At 48.6% G+C, this 15,924-nt stretch overlaps 2 protein-coding genes across 2 annotated transcripts; one reads left to right on the forward strand and one right to left on the reverse strand.

Moving 5' to 3' along the window:
* The first annotated feature begins 50 nt into the window (after positions 1-50).
* map1sa (microtubule-associated protein 1Sa) lies at positions 51-9,625 on the forward strand. Its single transcript, XM_079740265.1, has 7 exons — positions 51-224; positions 1,066-1,167; positions 3,852-3,934; positions 5,025-5,165; positions 5,471-8,078; positions 9,124-9,323; positions 9,461-9,625. Exons 1-7 carry the CDS (start codon positions 53-55, stop codon positions 9,614-9,616), a joined length of 3,462 nt encoding a protein of 1,153 aa, XP_079596391.1. The 5' UTR covers positions 51-52; the 3' UTR covers positions 9,617-9,625.
* A 2,135-nt stretch (positions 9,626-11,760) lies between these two features.
* Positions 11,761-15,913, reverse strand: LOC307078444 (uncharacterized protein; the record flags this gene model as incomplete). The annotated part of the gene is made up of 4 exons (XM_079740267.1): positions 15,061-15,913; positions 13,569-13,957; positions 12,467-12,505; positions 11,761-11,952 (listed from the first exon to the last, which is right to left on the reverse strand). The coding sequence occupies exons 1-4, from the start codon at positions 15,320-15,322 to the stop codon at positions 11,761-11,763; spliced, it is 882 nt and encodes a 293-aa protein (XP_079596393.1). The 5' UTR covers positions 15,323-15,913.
* Positions 15,914-15,924: the final 11 nt, after the last annotated feature.

Here is a 15,924-nt window from a genome sequence, read left to right on the forward strand (position 1 = left end):
TCTAGGGAAAGTAGGGGCGTGGTCTGGAAGTCAGTTGACAAAGTTTTCCATCATGGCGACCTCAGAAAGTCAACTAGTCCTAAATCAACTAGTTACAGAATCACAACTAGTTACAGAGGAACAACTAGCTGTGGACCAGCCAGGGTTTAACGAGCAGCAGTATTCGGTGTTGGTGGTGATTGGGGCGACTGGAGGAGCCGACCTGGTGTCAGAGATAGAGAGGGGTGAGTTAAACTAACCTAGAGGGGTGAGTTCCTGTTCAAACGAACCTATAGCGGGGTGAGTTACTGTTTAAACTAACCTAGAGAGGGCTGAGTTACTGTTTAAACGAACCTAGCGAGGGGTGAGATACTGTTAAACTACTAGAGGTTAGATGTTGTATGCTAATTATAGGGTTAGATGTTAGGGATAGGGTTGGTGGTTCGATTTTTGGGTAAGATGATGGGATAGGGTTCGATTTTAGGAATAGGGTTAGATGTAAGAGATGAGGTTAGATGTCAGGGATAGGGCTAGATGTTAGGGATAGGGTTAGATGATATGGATAGATGTTAAGGATAGGGTTAGATCATGGGGATACGGTTAGATGATAGGGAAAGGGGTTAGATATTAGGGCTAGGATGAGATGTTAGGGGTAGACTTAGATGTTGGGGTTAGATGTCAGGGATAGGGTTAGATGTTATGGATAGGGTTAGATGATGGGGATAGGGTTAGATGTTAGGGTTAGATGATAGGGAAAGGGGTTAGATGTTAGGGGTAGGATGAGATGTTAGGGATAGAGTTAGATGTTGGGGTTAGATGTTCGGGATAGGGGTAGATGTTAGGGATGGGGTAGATGTTAGGGATGGGGTAGATGTTAAGAATGGGGTAGATGTTAGGGATAGGGCTAGATGTCAGGGATAGGGTTAGATGATGGGGATACATTAAGTGGTTAGCTGTTGGGTGTAGAACATATGCATGTAGTGGTCAACAGGGGTTAGCCCGGTGCAATACTTCCTCCTAGTCTGCTGTGAGAAAGAGGAAGTGGACCATGTGACCTGATGCGTCAGTCTGTGATTGGTTGTTCAGGTATCCGTTCGTGGGACGTGGACCGCGGTCGCTGTAACCTGGACCAGCAGCTGAAGCAATTTGTGTCCCGACACTCGGCCTTCTACACCAAGGAGGTCCCAGGTAACCCTGAATCATCTATCTATCTATCTATCTATCTATCTATCTATCTATCTATCTATCTATCTATTGTCGTGGCAATTTCTCTATCAGATATTGCGTCTAAGACAGGTGAGATATTTAGATGCAAAAAGCACACAATACTTGTAGGCAATTGCTGGTCACATATATTTGTAATAAAAGTATGAACAAAGATACATCTCAATATGCATCAACAAATAATAAAACAGGCATACAATAATAATAATCTGAGGCCTCAGATGGGAGTTCGCCCTGCGTCTTACTTCATTCTCTAAAGGTACGCTAGGAGAAGTCCACCGAGTGTTCCAAGTAATGAGTTCTTATTCACTTGGGTTGGTTTCTGGAGGAGGTTCTGTCCCCCAATAAACCAAAAGGCTTTGTTTTACCAGATGGTAATCTCTACAATCGAAGCTCCCCAGGATGCCATTGAAGGGGTTCGCGGCCGTGCCATGTAACCTTTTGCTTACTCAACGCTAGCCAGGGGCTCAAGGAACAGGCCCACACATCAAATGATTGCATGGAAACAGATCACATCGTAAAGAAGACATAGGAAGAGGCAGGCAATAAAATGCATCACACGAAACTCAAAGGTTCACACTTTAGATGACCCACAAGGAGTATAGAAGGCAGGCAATGTATGCATATATAAATCACACAAAATAGTAACAAAACTTAAGTTCATAGATAGACAAAAGAAAACAATACAACATGTAGATTTTCCATCACACTATCTATCTATCTATATAATTCACATGGGTTTGTAGTGGCTTGAGTTGGATGGGGGTAAACTGTATACTATTTAGTAATGGAATAGAATCCAAATATACAGAGACCTGGTAAAATAACAATCCACACCAGGCACAAATCAGACTAGCGTTGTCAGGTGATAGCATGGTCAGGAGGCTAGCATGAGGCTAGCATGGTCAGGAGGCTAACATGAGGCTAGCATGGTCAGGAGGCTAGCATGGTCAGGAGGCTAACGTGAGGCTAGCATGGTCAGGAGGCTAGCATGAGGCTAGCATGGTAAAGTGGTTAGCAGGGGGCTAGCATGGTCAGGTGGCTAATACAAGGCTAGCTTGGTCAGGAGGGCAGCAGGATGCCATCATGGTGAGGTGGCTAGCAGGAGCCTAGCATGGTCAGGGGGAAAAGAAAAGTCAGGGGGCTAGCTAGCATGGTCAGAAGGCTAGCTAACATGATCAGGAGGCTAGCTAGCATGGTCAGAAAGCTAGCTAACATGGTCAGGGGGCTAGCTAGCATAGTCAGGGGGGCTAGCTAGCATGGTCAGGGGGCTAGCATGAGGTGCTTGTTTTTTATGGTTGTGGTTGTTAAAGCACTCACATGATGAGTGATGAGTATATTATTTCTATCACTGAAAGAACATCAGCTGAGCAGCCTGAAACAAGCCGACAAAGACTCTTCTATCTGCTGAAGAGACATGAGATTCCCCTTCAGCTAGTCTCCAGCCACTTCTCTCTAGCGCCCAGAGATCAGGGTCCTGCCCTGCAGGGGCTGCAGACCCCGAGCGAGAATCTGTTTAAAACTGTATAAATCACCCAGAATAACTGGAGGAGCAAACTCACACTGAAGCCATAGTCCAACTTTTGGGTAAGGTTACTTTACTTTCCGAGCACCCATTGCCAAATAGCACGTAAAACTATTTACAGTGTCCACCTATATTTGGAGCTGATTGTCATGTGACCCTCTAGAGGAGCTGTTTGTCATGTGACCCTCTAGAGGAGCTGTTGTCATGTGACCCTCTAGAGGAGCTGTTGTCATATGAACCTGTGGAGGAGCTGTTGTCATGTGACCCTCTAGAGGAGCTGTTGTCATGTGACCCGCTAGAGGAGCTGTTGTCATATGAACCTGTGGAGGAGCTGTTGTCATGTGACCCTCTAGAGGAGCTGTTGTCATGTGACCCTCTAGAGGAGCTGTTGTCATGTGACCCTCTAGAGGAGCTGTTGTCATGTGACCCTCTAGAGGAGCTGTTGTCATGTGACCCTCTAGAGGAGCTGTTTAAAGAGATAGTATGTATAGCCGTGTTTCCCCCAGCAATGTATGGTTAAGGCGGCCGCCTTAACAACAACAGGGCTCCGCCTTGACTACCAATGTATAAAATATATAATAATAATCATTATTTTTTAATTATTATGCAAGTACACAACTCTCGTAGGAAAAAGAAAACATACTTCCATCAAGTACAAAAAATAAAGATAAATAATGCATCGGTAATACTGTTCAAAACAATAGTGGTGCCATAGAGCTTTTGGAATTGAAAGGGCAGCACCAGGTGGTTGAATATACTATTGAGAACTGAAACCCTCACCGAAGACCGCAGGGCCAGGAGACATAGATAGTCTTTATAGATATAGGTGTATTGTGTATAGATATAGCTGAATTGTGTATAGATATAGCTGTATTGTGTATAGATAGTCTTTATAGATATAGCTGTATTGTGTATAGATAGTCTTTATAGATATAGCTGTATTGTGTATAGATAGTCTTTATAGATATAGCTGTATTGTGTATAGATAGTCTTACTAGACACAGTGGGGGTGGCGCCCCTCTACACTGTCTGGGATGGTCGTGTCCTGTGGCCTAGAAGGAGTTCAACTTATTATACCAACGAAGAAGAAAGCCTCCAGTGTAACCATAGCAACCGTCCACAGGCCAAAGAACGCTGCTGCACTCGGGGGATGTTCTGCACTGTGGGGTGGTGCTGAACCCCACCTACCAGCTGCTCTGCTCCCAGGTAACCTATACTGACTAACCCCTTCTAACTAACAAACTCCTACTAAGTAACTCCTAACCTACCAGCTACTCTGCTCCCAGGTAACCTACACTGACTAACCCCTTCTAACTAACTAACTCCTACTAAGTAACTCCTAACCTACCAGCTCCTCTGCTCCCAGGTAACCTATATTGACTAACCCCTTCTAACTAACTAATTCCTACTAAGTAACTCCTAACCTACCAGCTGGTCTGCTCCCAGGTAACCTACACTGACTAACCCCTACTAACTAACCCCTTCTAACTAACTAACCCCTACTAAATAACCCCTACTAACTTACTCCTACCCCTTACCCAGTCTTCTACCATCTTGCATTTCTCTCTCTGTAGCTAGCTGTAACTAGGTCATCATAACTAGAGAATCATGTTTATTATAGAGATATGGTAGATCATGTTTATTATAGATATATGATATAACATATAGAGATATGATGGATCATGTTAATTAAAGAGATATGATATAACATATAGAGATATGATGAATCATGTTTATTATAGAGATATGATGGATCATGTTTATTATAGAGATATGATGAATCATGTTTATTATAGAGATATGGTAATCATGTTTATTATAGAGATATGATGAATCATGTTTATTATAGAGATATGATGGATCATGTTTATTACAGAGATATGATATAACATATAGAGATATGATGGATCATGTTTATTATAGAGATATGATGGATCATGTTTATTATAGAGATATGATGAATCATGTTTATTAAAGACATATGATATAACAGAGATATGATAGATAATGTTTATTATAGAGATATTATATAACAAAGATATGATAGATAATGTTGCTTATAGAGATATGCTATTACATAGAGATATGATTGATCATGTTTATCATAGAGATATGATATAACAAAGATATGATAAATCATGTTTATTATAGAGATATGATATAACAGAGATATGAAAGATGTTTATTATAGAGATATGATATAACAGAGATATGACGGATCATGTTTATTATAGAGATATGATATAACACATAGAGATATGATGGATCATGTTTATTATGTTGGTTCTCTCTGTAGGTCCGCAGCTTTGTGGCAGATGTTTCTCGTAACAAACTCCTGGTCCTGATTGGTCAGTGCTCCGAGGTGACAGGGGACATCGTCCTACAGAAGGGCTGCTACTCCGCCAAGGACTTCATCCAGATGTTCTCTGAGGAAGAGGTGAGGACATGTTAAGATGTTCACTGAGGAAGAGGTGAAGACATGTTAAGATGTTCTCTGAGGAAGAGGTGAGGACATGTTAAGATGTTCTCTGAGGAAGAGGTGAGGACATGTTAAGATGTTCTCTGAGGAAGAGGTGAGGACATGTTAAGATGTTCTCTGAGGAAGAGGTGAGGACATGTTAAGATGTTCTCTGAGGAAGAGGTGAGGACATGTTAAGATGTTCTCTGAGGAAGAGGTGAGGACATGTTAAGATGTTTACCTATGAAGAGGACTTGTTGAGATGTTTGTTCCTACTCCATCAGACAGCAGCTGCTCTAGGCTCAGCCGACCCGTTGCTGAAGGCTCGCCTGACCCTGAGCTGTCCCAGCTCTGGGCTGTGGGGGGACCTGGAGCAGGAGACCCAGAAGCTGAGGGGTCTGGTGGACATCCTGGTGAACCCCCCCTCCCTGCTGCCTGAGATGGAGGGTCTGAAGGAGTTTACAGAGTACCTCTCGGAGTCCCTGGAGCCCCAAGAACCCTTCGACCTGCTGGAGGCCCCCAGCACGGTGGGCTTCCTGAAGCTGTCGCGGCCCTGCTGCTACGTGTTCCCGGGGGGGCGGGGAGACTCCGCCTTCTTTGCCGTCAACGGCTTCAACGTGCTGGTGAATGGCGGTTCTGACCCGCAGTCCTCGTTCTGGAAACTGGTCCGACACCTGGACAGGATCGACTCTGTCCTCCTCACACACGTCGGCATTGACAACCTTCCAGGCTTTAACAGCCTCCTGCTGAGGAAGGCGGCGGAGATGGAGCAGGACCAGTCGTCTGAGGACTGCGTGAAGAACAAGATCTCTCCTGAGATCGGGGTGGTTTTCTTTAACGCCCCAGACAGACTAAAGTGTTTGGACGGAGAGTGTAAGGAGCTGCGGAGCTGTGACCAGGCCGCCCTCACCCTGCAGACCTTAGGGAAACTGTCCATCCAACCGCAGGCCCTCAGCCGCTCCCCTGGACCCGTCCTGGAACCCCTCATCCTTTTCCAGAAGATGGGGGTGGGGAGACTGGAGATGTACGCCCTCAATCCCGTCAAAGACAGTAAAGAACTGCAGGCCTTCATGCAGACGTGGCTCTGCAATGAACCTAGCATGAAGGACACGGATATTCCTCTGCCATGTACAGTGTCCATTTGTGCCTTGCTCGTGTGGCATCCCTCCAGTGCAGACGAGAAGATCATCAGAGTCCTCTTCCCTGGCTGCACACCACAGTCCAAGATTCTACAGGGACTAGAAAAACTCAAACACCTCAGCTTCCTCAAGCAGCCGGTCAGCTACATGAGGGACCTGGAGGCATCCAAAGGAGATAAACCACCAAGACATACGGACAGCCGGGAAAGCCTGAAGTCCCTGAACAAAGAGTCCAGGTCCAGCAATGCCCTTCTCAAGGAAAAGATGTCAAGGGTGGATGTAAGGAAACAGGAGGTAAAGACAAAGGCCAGGGGCATAGGAGGAGGTGAACCTGCTCTTAAAGAAGGGAAGGAGAAGGAAGACAAGTCGAAACCACTAAGTGAAGCCAAAGCAAGACCTGAAACAGCAGAAATACCGGCTCTAAAGAAAAAGAACGTTGGCACCAAGAGAGAAGAAAATGGAGAGAAGAAGAGAGAGGATCTAACCCTAGAGAAAGGGAAAGAAGTATTGAAGAAGGAACTAAAGAAAGATGTTAAAACAGACCCTAGAAAGGAGAACACAGTGAAGGAGCTGAATGCAGAGGAGAAAAGGATAGTTGGTTCAAAGCAGAAGTTATCTGCTTTGGAAGTGAAGAAAACCACAAGTGGTTCATTAACAGGAAACACAGAATCGAAAAGAGCATTAGTTAAGAATGGAACTCTAAAGAAAGATGGACCCCTTCCAAAAAAGGGAACAAAATCAAGCCCTTCAAACAAGAGTTTAGAGAATGGCCAGAAGACCCCGAGTCAAACACAAGACGCTGGTGGTGATGACGGGGCCCTATCCAAGGAGAAGACCCCGAGTCAAACACAAGACGCTGCCCTACTGCCTCCGGCCAGGACCCCTAAAAGAGAACGCAGTGTGAACTTTGACCTGACGCCCATTGAGTTCAGGTCACCCCCGAAGGGGAATGGGCAGGGGCCAGGGAGCAGTGAGGAGTTGACGGACTATGAATCCAGTGTTGAGTCTGCAGGCCATACACCTTTTCCTAAATGCAAAACCGATGACAGACCAGACAGCTTTGACTTTGAAGAGATAAGCTCAGAGGAGCTCTGTTGGCCCAAAGACGCTCTGGCAGAAGAAGATAATGTCGATAATACGTCCAGAACAGGAATCACTTTACCTCTTGGAGCAGCTCAAATACACCATGTAGCAGATGTGCTCCAGGAAGTTCCTCATGATGTAGACCTCTGTTTGGTATCCCCTTGTGAGTTCCAACACTCATGGACCGCAGAAACCAGCCAGCAGTGTCTGAGTACTGACCTGGTTGCTGGACCGCTACCAGGCTGTGATGATGGGAACAACCGGTCAGACCACAAGCAGCAGACAGTCAGTGACTTGGTGCCCACTGACTCTGAGGGCTCCAGCAGTCTCTTCTCTCTTCATCATGACCTGCTTAGTCTTGATGTATCTCCTGTTGTATTGGAGCCTTCTTCTCCTGACCCCCCCCCTGCCCCCGTTAAAGACCTCCCCCCATTACCCAGGCAGCCAGGAGCTAGCATGGCTGATGCAGATGCTTCCTTCAGGAACCCTAAAAGCACCGCTGCTAAGACTAGGAAAACCCCGGGGCCTTCTCCCAGGGCAAGCTCTGGACAGGAGAAGCCCAAGACAGGCAGTGGTTCTGGGGCATTGAAGAACCGGTCCAGCCTGGACAATCGGCCCACCAGCAGAAACTCTGGCTCTAGACCCGGCCCGGCTAAGCCTCCATCCCCTGGTGGGTATAACGGGTCACAGGTCACAGGTCCAGGTCATGGGTCACAGGTCACTATACCCTCAAGCTGTAGAACATATCCAGGTCATGTAGTTTACCACTTTACCTCCTGCTCCTGCAGTTTACACCACTGTACCTCCTGCTCCTGTAATTTACACCACTTTACCTCCTGCTCCTGTAGTTTACACCACTTTACCCCCTGCTCCTGTAGTTTACACCACTTTACCTCCTGCTCTTGTAGTTTACACCACTTTATCTCCTGCAGTTTACACCACTTTACCTCCTGCTCCTGTAGTTTACACCACTGTACCTCCTGCTCCTGTAGTTTACACCACTTTACCTCCTGCTCTTGTAGTTTACACCACTTTACCTCCTGCTCTTGTAGTTTAAACCACTTTATCTCCTGCAGTTTACACCACTTTACCTCCTGCTCCTGTAGTTTACACCACTGTACCTCCTGCTCCTGTAGTTTACACCACTTTACCTCCTGCTCTTGTAGTTTACACCACTTTACCTCCTGCTCTTGTAGTTTACACCACTTTATCTCCTGCAGTTTACACCACTTTACCTCCTGCTCCTGTAGTTTACACAACTGTACCTCCTGCTCCTGTAGTTTACACCACTTTACCTCCTGCTCTTGCAGTTTACACCACTTTACCTCCTGCTCTTGCAGTTTACACCACTTTACCTCCTGCTCTTGTAGTTTACACCACTTTACCTCCTGCTCTTTTAGTTTACACCACTTTATCTCCTGCAGTTTACACCACTTTACCTCCTGCTCCTGTAGTTTACACCACTTTACCTCCTGCTCCTGTAGTTTACACCACTTTACCTCCTGCTCCTGTAGTTTACACCACCACTCTACCTCCTGCTCCTGTAGTTTACACCGCTTTACCTCCTGCTCCTGTAGTTTACACCACTTTACCTCCGGCTCCTGTAGTTTACACCACTTTACCTCCTGTAGTTTACACCACTCTACCTCCTGTAGTTTACACCACTCTACCTCCTGTTCCTGTAGTTTACACCACCCTTTACCTTGGTCCCCTAGGCCCAGGGGCGCCGGTCGTCTACCTGGACATGGCCTACCTGCCGTCGGGTGCGGCGCGGGCCAGCGTGGACGTGGTGTTCTTCCAGCAGCTGCGCTCCTCGTGCTACATCATCAGCGGAGACGAGCCCCAGACAGAGCTGAGTCTGAGGGGGATACTGGACGCCCTGCTGGAGGGGAAGACCGCCTGGCCTCACATCCAGGTACCTAGTCCAGCTGTGTATTAAAGACTAGGTCACCAAGGAGGTTCACGTCTCCGTGGAAACTGGGTCGCAGTTCTTATCGACGTTAATGCCTATTGTTGTAGAGTTGATGTCATTGTGCGTCATTGTGTGAGCAGGTGACCCTGATCCCCACCTTCGACTCGCCCTCCATGCACCAGTGGTACCAGGAGACCCACGGGCAGCAGGCCGCGCTGGGCCTCACCGTGCTGGGCTCCAACAGCACCGTGGCCATGCAGGAGGACAGCTTCCCCGCCTGCAAGGTAGAGTTCTGATCACCGGACCCTGACCCTACACCGCGGCCCCTAGACCCTGACCCTACACCGTGGCCCCTAGACCCTGACCCTACACCGTGGCCCCTAGACCCTGACCCTACACCGTGGCCCCTAGACCCTGACCCTACACCGCGGCCCCTAGACCCTGACCCCCAGTCCCTGACACCAGACCCGGTTCCTAGACCCTGTCCTTAGACCTTGTTCCCCGTGACCCCTAGACCCTGTTCAGAGACCCTTTCCTTGACCCTGACCCCAGACACTAGACCCCAGGTGGTCTGGAAGTCTTCTAAAGGAGCTTATCTCATGTTGCCAATGGACAGCTCTCTGATACTGTTTAGTACGAAGAACCGTCCACAGAAAATTGTTCTTGTTATTATTGTTCTCAGTGTTATTGTTATTAGTCCCATTATAACTCGATCCAGACTGATTTTAACTGTTCAGCTTCCTTCATTCACTGCTGCTGTCCTCAAAAAAGCAGCCATTGCTTAATGATTAGCTACCCCAGGTTATGCTACCTGGGATTCCCTCCATTAGAAGAGATAAATACCAACTGTCCCTAGTTTGAGGAACCCTTGTAAAATGCTAATTTATAGTTCTAGCTCTGGCTAATAACCACCTAGCTCAAACTAATAACCTATAGCTTAGCTCCAGCTATGACTTCTTAGCTTTAGCTAATAACCTCCTAGCCCTCCTAACCGACTAGCTATAACTAATAACCTGCCTAGCTCAAGCTAATAATCACCTAGCTCAAGCTATTAACCATCTAGCTCAAGCTAATCAACATCTAGCTCAAGCTAATAACCACCTAGCTCAAGCTAATAACGCCTAGCTCAAGCTAATAACCGCCTAGCTCAAGCTAATAATCACCTAGCTCAAGCTAATAACCATCTAGCTCAAGCTAATCACCACCTAGCTCAAGCTAATAACCACCTAGCTCAAGCTAATAACCACCTAGCTCAAGCTAATAACCACCTAGCTCAAGCTAATAACCACCTAGCTCAAGCTAATAACCACCTAGCTCAAGCTAATAACCGCCTAGCTCAAGCTAATCACCAGCCAGCTCCAGCTAATTAAGAACTGTATCACAAACCTGTGTGGCGCTATGTGCTCATATCTGCTCCTGTGTCATTTCATTAAGTCTTTGCTGTTTTTCTTCCATGATTCAATCCATTGCTAATGTTTTCATGTTCAGGTAGCGTTGTGTTGTAACCCACTGTGGATGGTTTTATTTCTGTTTTAAGATGTAATATGTTCGGCCTTCCTAATGATCCAATTCATAGCTTCAGTCAAGATGTAGATAATGGCTGCTGGGGGGCTGAGAGGTTTGCTATGTTTTCAGTATTAATTATTCATTATTTTAAACTGAAATCTATTCCTATGTTCAGAGAGTCAGCCTCTCCACCAGGTGGCGACGTGTTACACCACTGCTTTAGAAGATGCTATTTAAAGACAATTGAATAAAGTGTATTTTCACACAATCCTATTTAATTTAGTTTTGCTTTATTTGAGCAGAGTGGAATTAGAGGTGGTTAACAGGAGTCATACGTTTTTATAGTAAAACATTCAGATATCATTCTGTATTGAAACACTAATTTAAATTACATTTCCTTTCAAAATAAATGAATACATTTAATTAAGTTTGTTGTCTTGTATGATTATTGATATGAATTTGGATACATGATGTAATATTCAGAATAAATACATATCGTCTTCAACAATGGCTGATTGGTTATCTCTAAATATCGATGGTCTTACTGGTCCAGCTGGTTAGAGCCAGCTATTGTCCTATCAAAGAATTGATGGTACAAGCTGGCTCTGAGGTTTGTCTGAGTGGCCACATGGCTGTGTGGTGCTCAGGCTGTTGGTGGCACTCAGACGTGCTGCTCACCAAACTCAGGCCAGGAGTCAGACGTGGTGACCTACGGGCTCATCAAAGGCCCGTATAGCCTTGCATTAGGGTCCGTTTATCCCTGGAGAGAGACGATAAAGGCCTGTATAGCCTCGGAGCAAAATCTAAATTGTCGTCGTCTATCCGACCGCTTTGGAAAGGCTCAGTTACAGTCCCTGTGACGTGATGCTTTAAGGACACCGCTGTACTTTGTGCTTTGGTCTTTATGCTAAATATGCTGAAGTCACTGGTCTGGTTAGAGACAGTGGGAGCTTGCTGGTCTGAACTGGGCTACATCAGCAGTAGGACTGGTATGGTCAGAGGCAGTGGGACTGGTCTGGTCAGAGGCATTGGGAGCTTGCTGGTCCGGCAGGGAGTAGAACTGGCCGGCCTCCCATTGCAGGGCCTTGAGGTTCTGGTGCCTGAAGACGCGAGTGGCCTCCACCACCTGGAGCAGAACATCAGGAGCAGATCATCAGAGGCCTTGCTCAAGGGCACTTCTTCCGTGGATGAGGACGTAGGAGAGTGCTGCACAACCACTCCCCACATCCACACCTGGGATTCGAGCCTTCCACCCTCCGGTTACCGCTCCAACTCAACCAGTAGGCCACAGACACCCCCATTCATGGCAGAGATGTGTTCATAGAGATTATAGTAAGATGAAGGACACACCAGTAGATAATACAAAAACATGTATTCAAGGTAATGCTCACCCTTTTATTTCTGAGATGTAGGTAACTGTCATAAGTGCAGGTCACTGGCCAGCTCTATAGAACTTGACTCCCTTTGTTCGAAAGCAATGTCAAATAATCATGTCCAACATCCTAACTGGATGTGAAAGCATGATTGTAGACCATAAAGCATAATCCATACCACGGTCTGATCCAACCTCAGGGCCTAGTCTGAGGAGCTTAGTCTGTATGGAGACCTTATTCTGTATGTAGGGCTTAGTCCTGAATTACCTGGTTGTTGATGTGATCAATGGGACGGATCCCTGCATACTGAAGAGAGACGGGAGAGAGACAAGATAAGAGACAACACCTTATGAACTACGCTAAAGTATATTACTACTTTATCCACACAATACGCTCTAGAACCTGTAGACTGCGCTCTAGAACCAGGTCTAGCCTTTAGAATACACTCGAGAATCCGGTTTAGCCTGTAGACTGCGCTCTAGAACCCGGTCTAGCCTGTAGACTGCGCTCTAGAACCCGGTCTAGCCTTTAGACTACGCTCTAGAACCCGGTCTAGCCTGTAGACTGTGCTCTAGAACCAGGTCTAGCCTTTAGACTACACTCTAGAACCCGCTCTTGCCTATGCTCTAAAACCCGCTCTAGCCTTTAGACTGCGCTCTAGAACCCGGTCTAGCCTTTAGACTACACTCTAAAACCTGGTCGAGCCTACGCTCTAGAACCCGGTCTAGCCTTTAGACTACACTCTAGAACCTGGTCGAGCCTTTATAATACACTCTAGAACCCCGTCTAGCCTACGCTCTAGAACCCCGTCTAGCCTTTAGACTACAATCTAGAACCTGGTCTAGCCTTTAGACTACCCTCTAGAACCCGGTCTAGCCTACGCTCTAGAACCCGGTCTAGCCTTTAGACTACACTCTAGAACCCGGTCTAGCCTGTAGACTGCGCTCTAGAACCCAGTCTAGCCTGTAGACTGCGCTCCAGAACCTGGTCTAGCCTTTAGACTGTGCTCTAGAACCCGGTCTAGCCTGTAGACTGCTCTCTAGAACCCGGTCTAGCCTTTAGACTGCGCTCTAGAACCCGGTTTAGGCTTTAGGCTACAGTCTAGAACCCGGTCTAGCCTGTAGACTGCGCTCTAGAACCCGGTCTAGCCTTTAGACTGCGCTCTAGAACCCGGTCTAGCCTGTAGACTGCGCTGTAGAACCCGGTCTAGCCTTTAGACTGCGCTCTAGAACCTGGTCTAGCCTTTACTACCTCCTACATGAGATCCTCCATGGAGGAGTTCCTCAGATCAACATGGAGGTCCTCCGATCAACATGGAGGTCCTCCGATCAACATAGAGGTCGTCCAATCAACGCTTTCTGTTTCTTACCGAGCTCTCCTGCAGTCTGTTTTTACTGTGACTCTGGAGCGGGGGGCCGTTGGAGGCTCGGGTGGTGGGGTGTAGGGTGGAGGGTAGGGTGGTGGTGGGGTGTAGGTTGGGGGGTAGGGTGGTGGTGGGGTGTAGGGTGGTGGTGGTGGGGGGTAGGGTGGGGGTACTGGGGTGTAGGGTGGGGGGTAGGGTGGTGGTGGGGTGTAGGGTGGGGGTGGTGGGGTGTAGGGTGGGGGTGGGGTGTAGGGTGGGGGGTAGGGTGGTGGTGGGGTGTAGGGTGGGGGTGGTGGGGGGTAGGGTGGGGGTGGGGTGTAGGGTGGTGCTGGGTCGCAGGGTGGATCTCCAGGGAGAGGGGAGGAGGAGGGTGGAGAAGCAGAAGGAGGGTTGATCTGAAAAGAAGAAAGTCTTCAGTGATTCAGAGGTTTCTGTCTCTGCCTGCTCTGCTATGTGTGCTAGGTGAACTCTGACCCTGGGTTAGGTTAGGTGAACTCTGACCCTGGGTTAGGTTAGGTGAACTCTGACCCTGGGTTAGGTTAGGTGAACTCTGACCCTGGGTTAGGTTAGGTGAACTCTGACCCTGGGTTAGGTTAGGTGAACTCTGACCCTGGGTTAGGTTAGGTGAACTCTGACCCTGGGTTAGGTTAGGTGAACTCTGACCCTGGGTTAGGTTAGGTGAACTCTGACCCTGGGTTAGGTTAGGTGAACTCTGACCCTGGGTTAGGTTAGGTGAACTCTGACCCTGGGTTAGGTTAGGTGAACTCTGACCCTGGGTTAGGTTAGGTGAACTCTGACCCTGGGTTAGGTTAGGTGAACTCTGACCCTGGGTTAGGTTAGGTGAACTCTGACCCTGGGTTAGGTTAGGTGAACTCTGACCCTGGGTTAGGTTAGGTGAACTCTGACCCTGGGTTAGGTTAGGTGAACTCTGACCCTGGGTTAGGTTAGGTGAACTCTGACCCTGGGTTAGGTTAGGTGAACTCTGACCCTGGGTTAGGTTAGGTGAACTCTGACCCTGGGTTAGGTTAGGTGAACTCTGACCCTGGGTTAGGTTAGGTGAACTCTGACCCTGGGTTAGGTTAGGTGAACTCTGACCCTGGGTTAGGTTAGGTGAACTCTGACCCTGGGTTAGGTTAGGTGAACTCTGACCCTGGGTTAGGTTAGGTGAACTCTGACCCTGGGTTAGGTGAACTCTGACCTTGGGTTAGGTGAACTCTGACCCTGGGTTAGGTGAACTCTGACCCTGGGTTAGGTGAACCCTGACCCTGGGTTAGGTGAACCCTGACCCAGGGTTAGGTGAACCCTGACCCAGGGTCAGGTGACTCCGACCCTGCTGAAGAACATTTCCTTTGGGCTGCCCTCTCCATTCGCTGGGCGTTAATCATTCCCCTAAGGCCTTCGGCCTCCCGTGATCTTTGGACCGATTCGATTGTTATTCATTGTTCGTGGTCAAAGTCTGGTCTGGTTAAAGATTAAAAACATGAATCCAAACTCCAACCTGGTGTTGAGTGTTTGGCGGTGGGTCCTGGTTCCAGGGGGGGTGAGGGTCCTGGTTCCAGGGGGGGTGAGGGTCCTGGTTCCAGGGGGGGTGAGGGTCCTGGTTCCAGGGGGGGTGAGGGTCCTGGTTCCAGGGAGGGTGAGGGTCCTGGTTCCAGGGGGGGTGAGGGTCCGGTTCCCCTCTGCTGCCGGAGCTCCTCCTCCCGCCTCAGGTCCTCCTCAATGTCCCTCTTGACGCGGCCCGGGACGCCCGCCCCCCCCATGCCCAGCCCCTCCCTCCAGCCACGAGGCCATGCTCCCCCAGCTGCCCCTGGTGTGACGCTGCTCCTGGTGCCTCCGTCAGCCTCCGTCACCGGAGCCAGGGGGTCGAGACGGGCGGGGGGCAGGACCCGACGGTGGACCCAAGAGGTGTGGTGGTCGGTAGGGCTCCAGAGGTCTTCAGTGTGTCTCTGAGGACAGCAGGAGGAGGGAGACCCTGGGGCCAACTCCCTCTCTCCTCCTCTGTCTCTGCTGCTTTCCTCTAAAGGCCTCCCTCTCTCAGACCCTCTCAGGCTGGCCTCCAGCTGGGAGGGAGCGTGCTGACCTTCCTGGGGCTTAGGGTCGAGGTTAGGGTTAGGGGAGGGGTTAGGGTCGAGGTTAGGGGAGGGCTTAGGGTCGAGGTTAGGGTTAGGGGAGGGTTTAGGGTCGAGGTTAGGGTTAGGGGAGGGGTTAGGGTCGAGGTTAGGGGAGGGGTTAGGGTCGAGGTTAGGGTTAGGGGAGGGGTTAGGGTCGAGGTTAGGGTTAGAGTAGGGGTTAGGGTCGAGGTTAGGGTTAGGGGAGGGGTTAGGGTCGAGGTTAGGGTTAGGGGAGGGGTTAGGGTCGAGGT

Source organism: Pollachius pollachius, assembly GCF_949987615.1.
Source record: "Pollachius pollachius genome assembly, chromosome: 7".
Taxonomy (NCBI): domain Eukaryota; kingdom Metazoa; phylum Chordata; class Actinopteri; order Gadiformes; family Gadidae; genus Pollachius; species Pollachius pollachius.

What these genes read in the sequence shown, in the direction of transcription:
- map1sa (XM_079740265.1), top strand. Translation starts at nt 53, where the DNA reads ATGGCGACCTCAGAAAGTCAACTAGTCCTAAATCAACTAGTTACAGAA. An exon ending in CTACACCAAGGAGGTCCCAG is followed by an intron (nt 1,168 to 3,851) that starts GTAACCCTGAAT and finishes AACCGTCCACAG; the next exon opens with GCCAAAGAACGCTGCTGCAC. An exon ending in CCGCCTGGCCTCACATCCAG is followed by an intron (nt 9,324 to 9,460) that starts GTACCTAGTCCA and finishes TTGTGTGAGCAG; the next exon opens with GTGACCCTGATCCCCACCTT.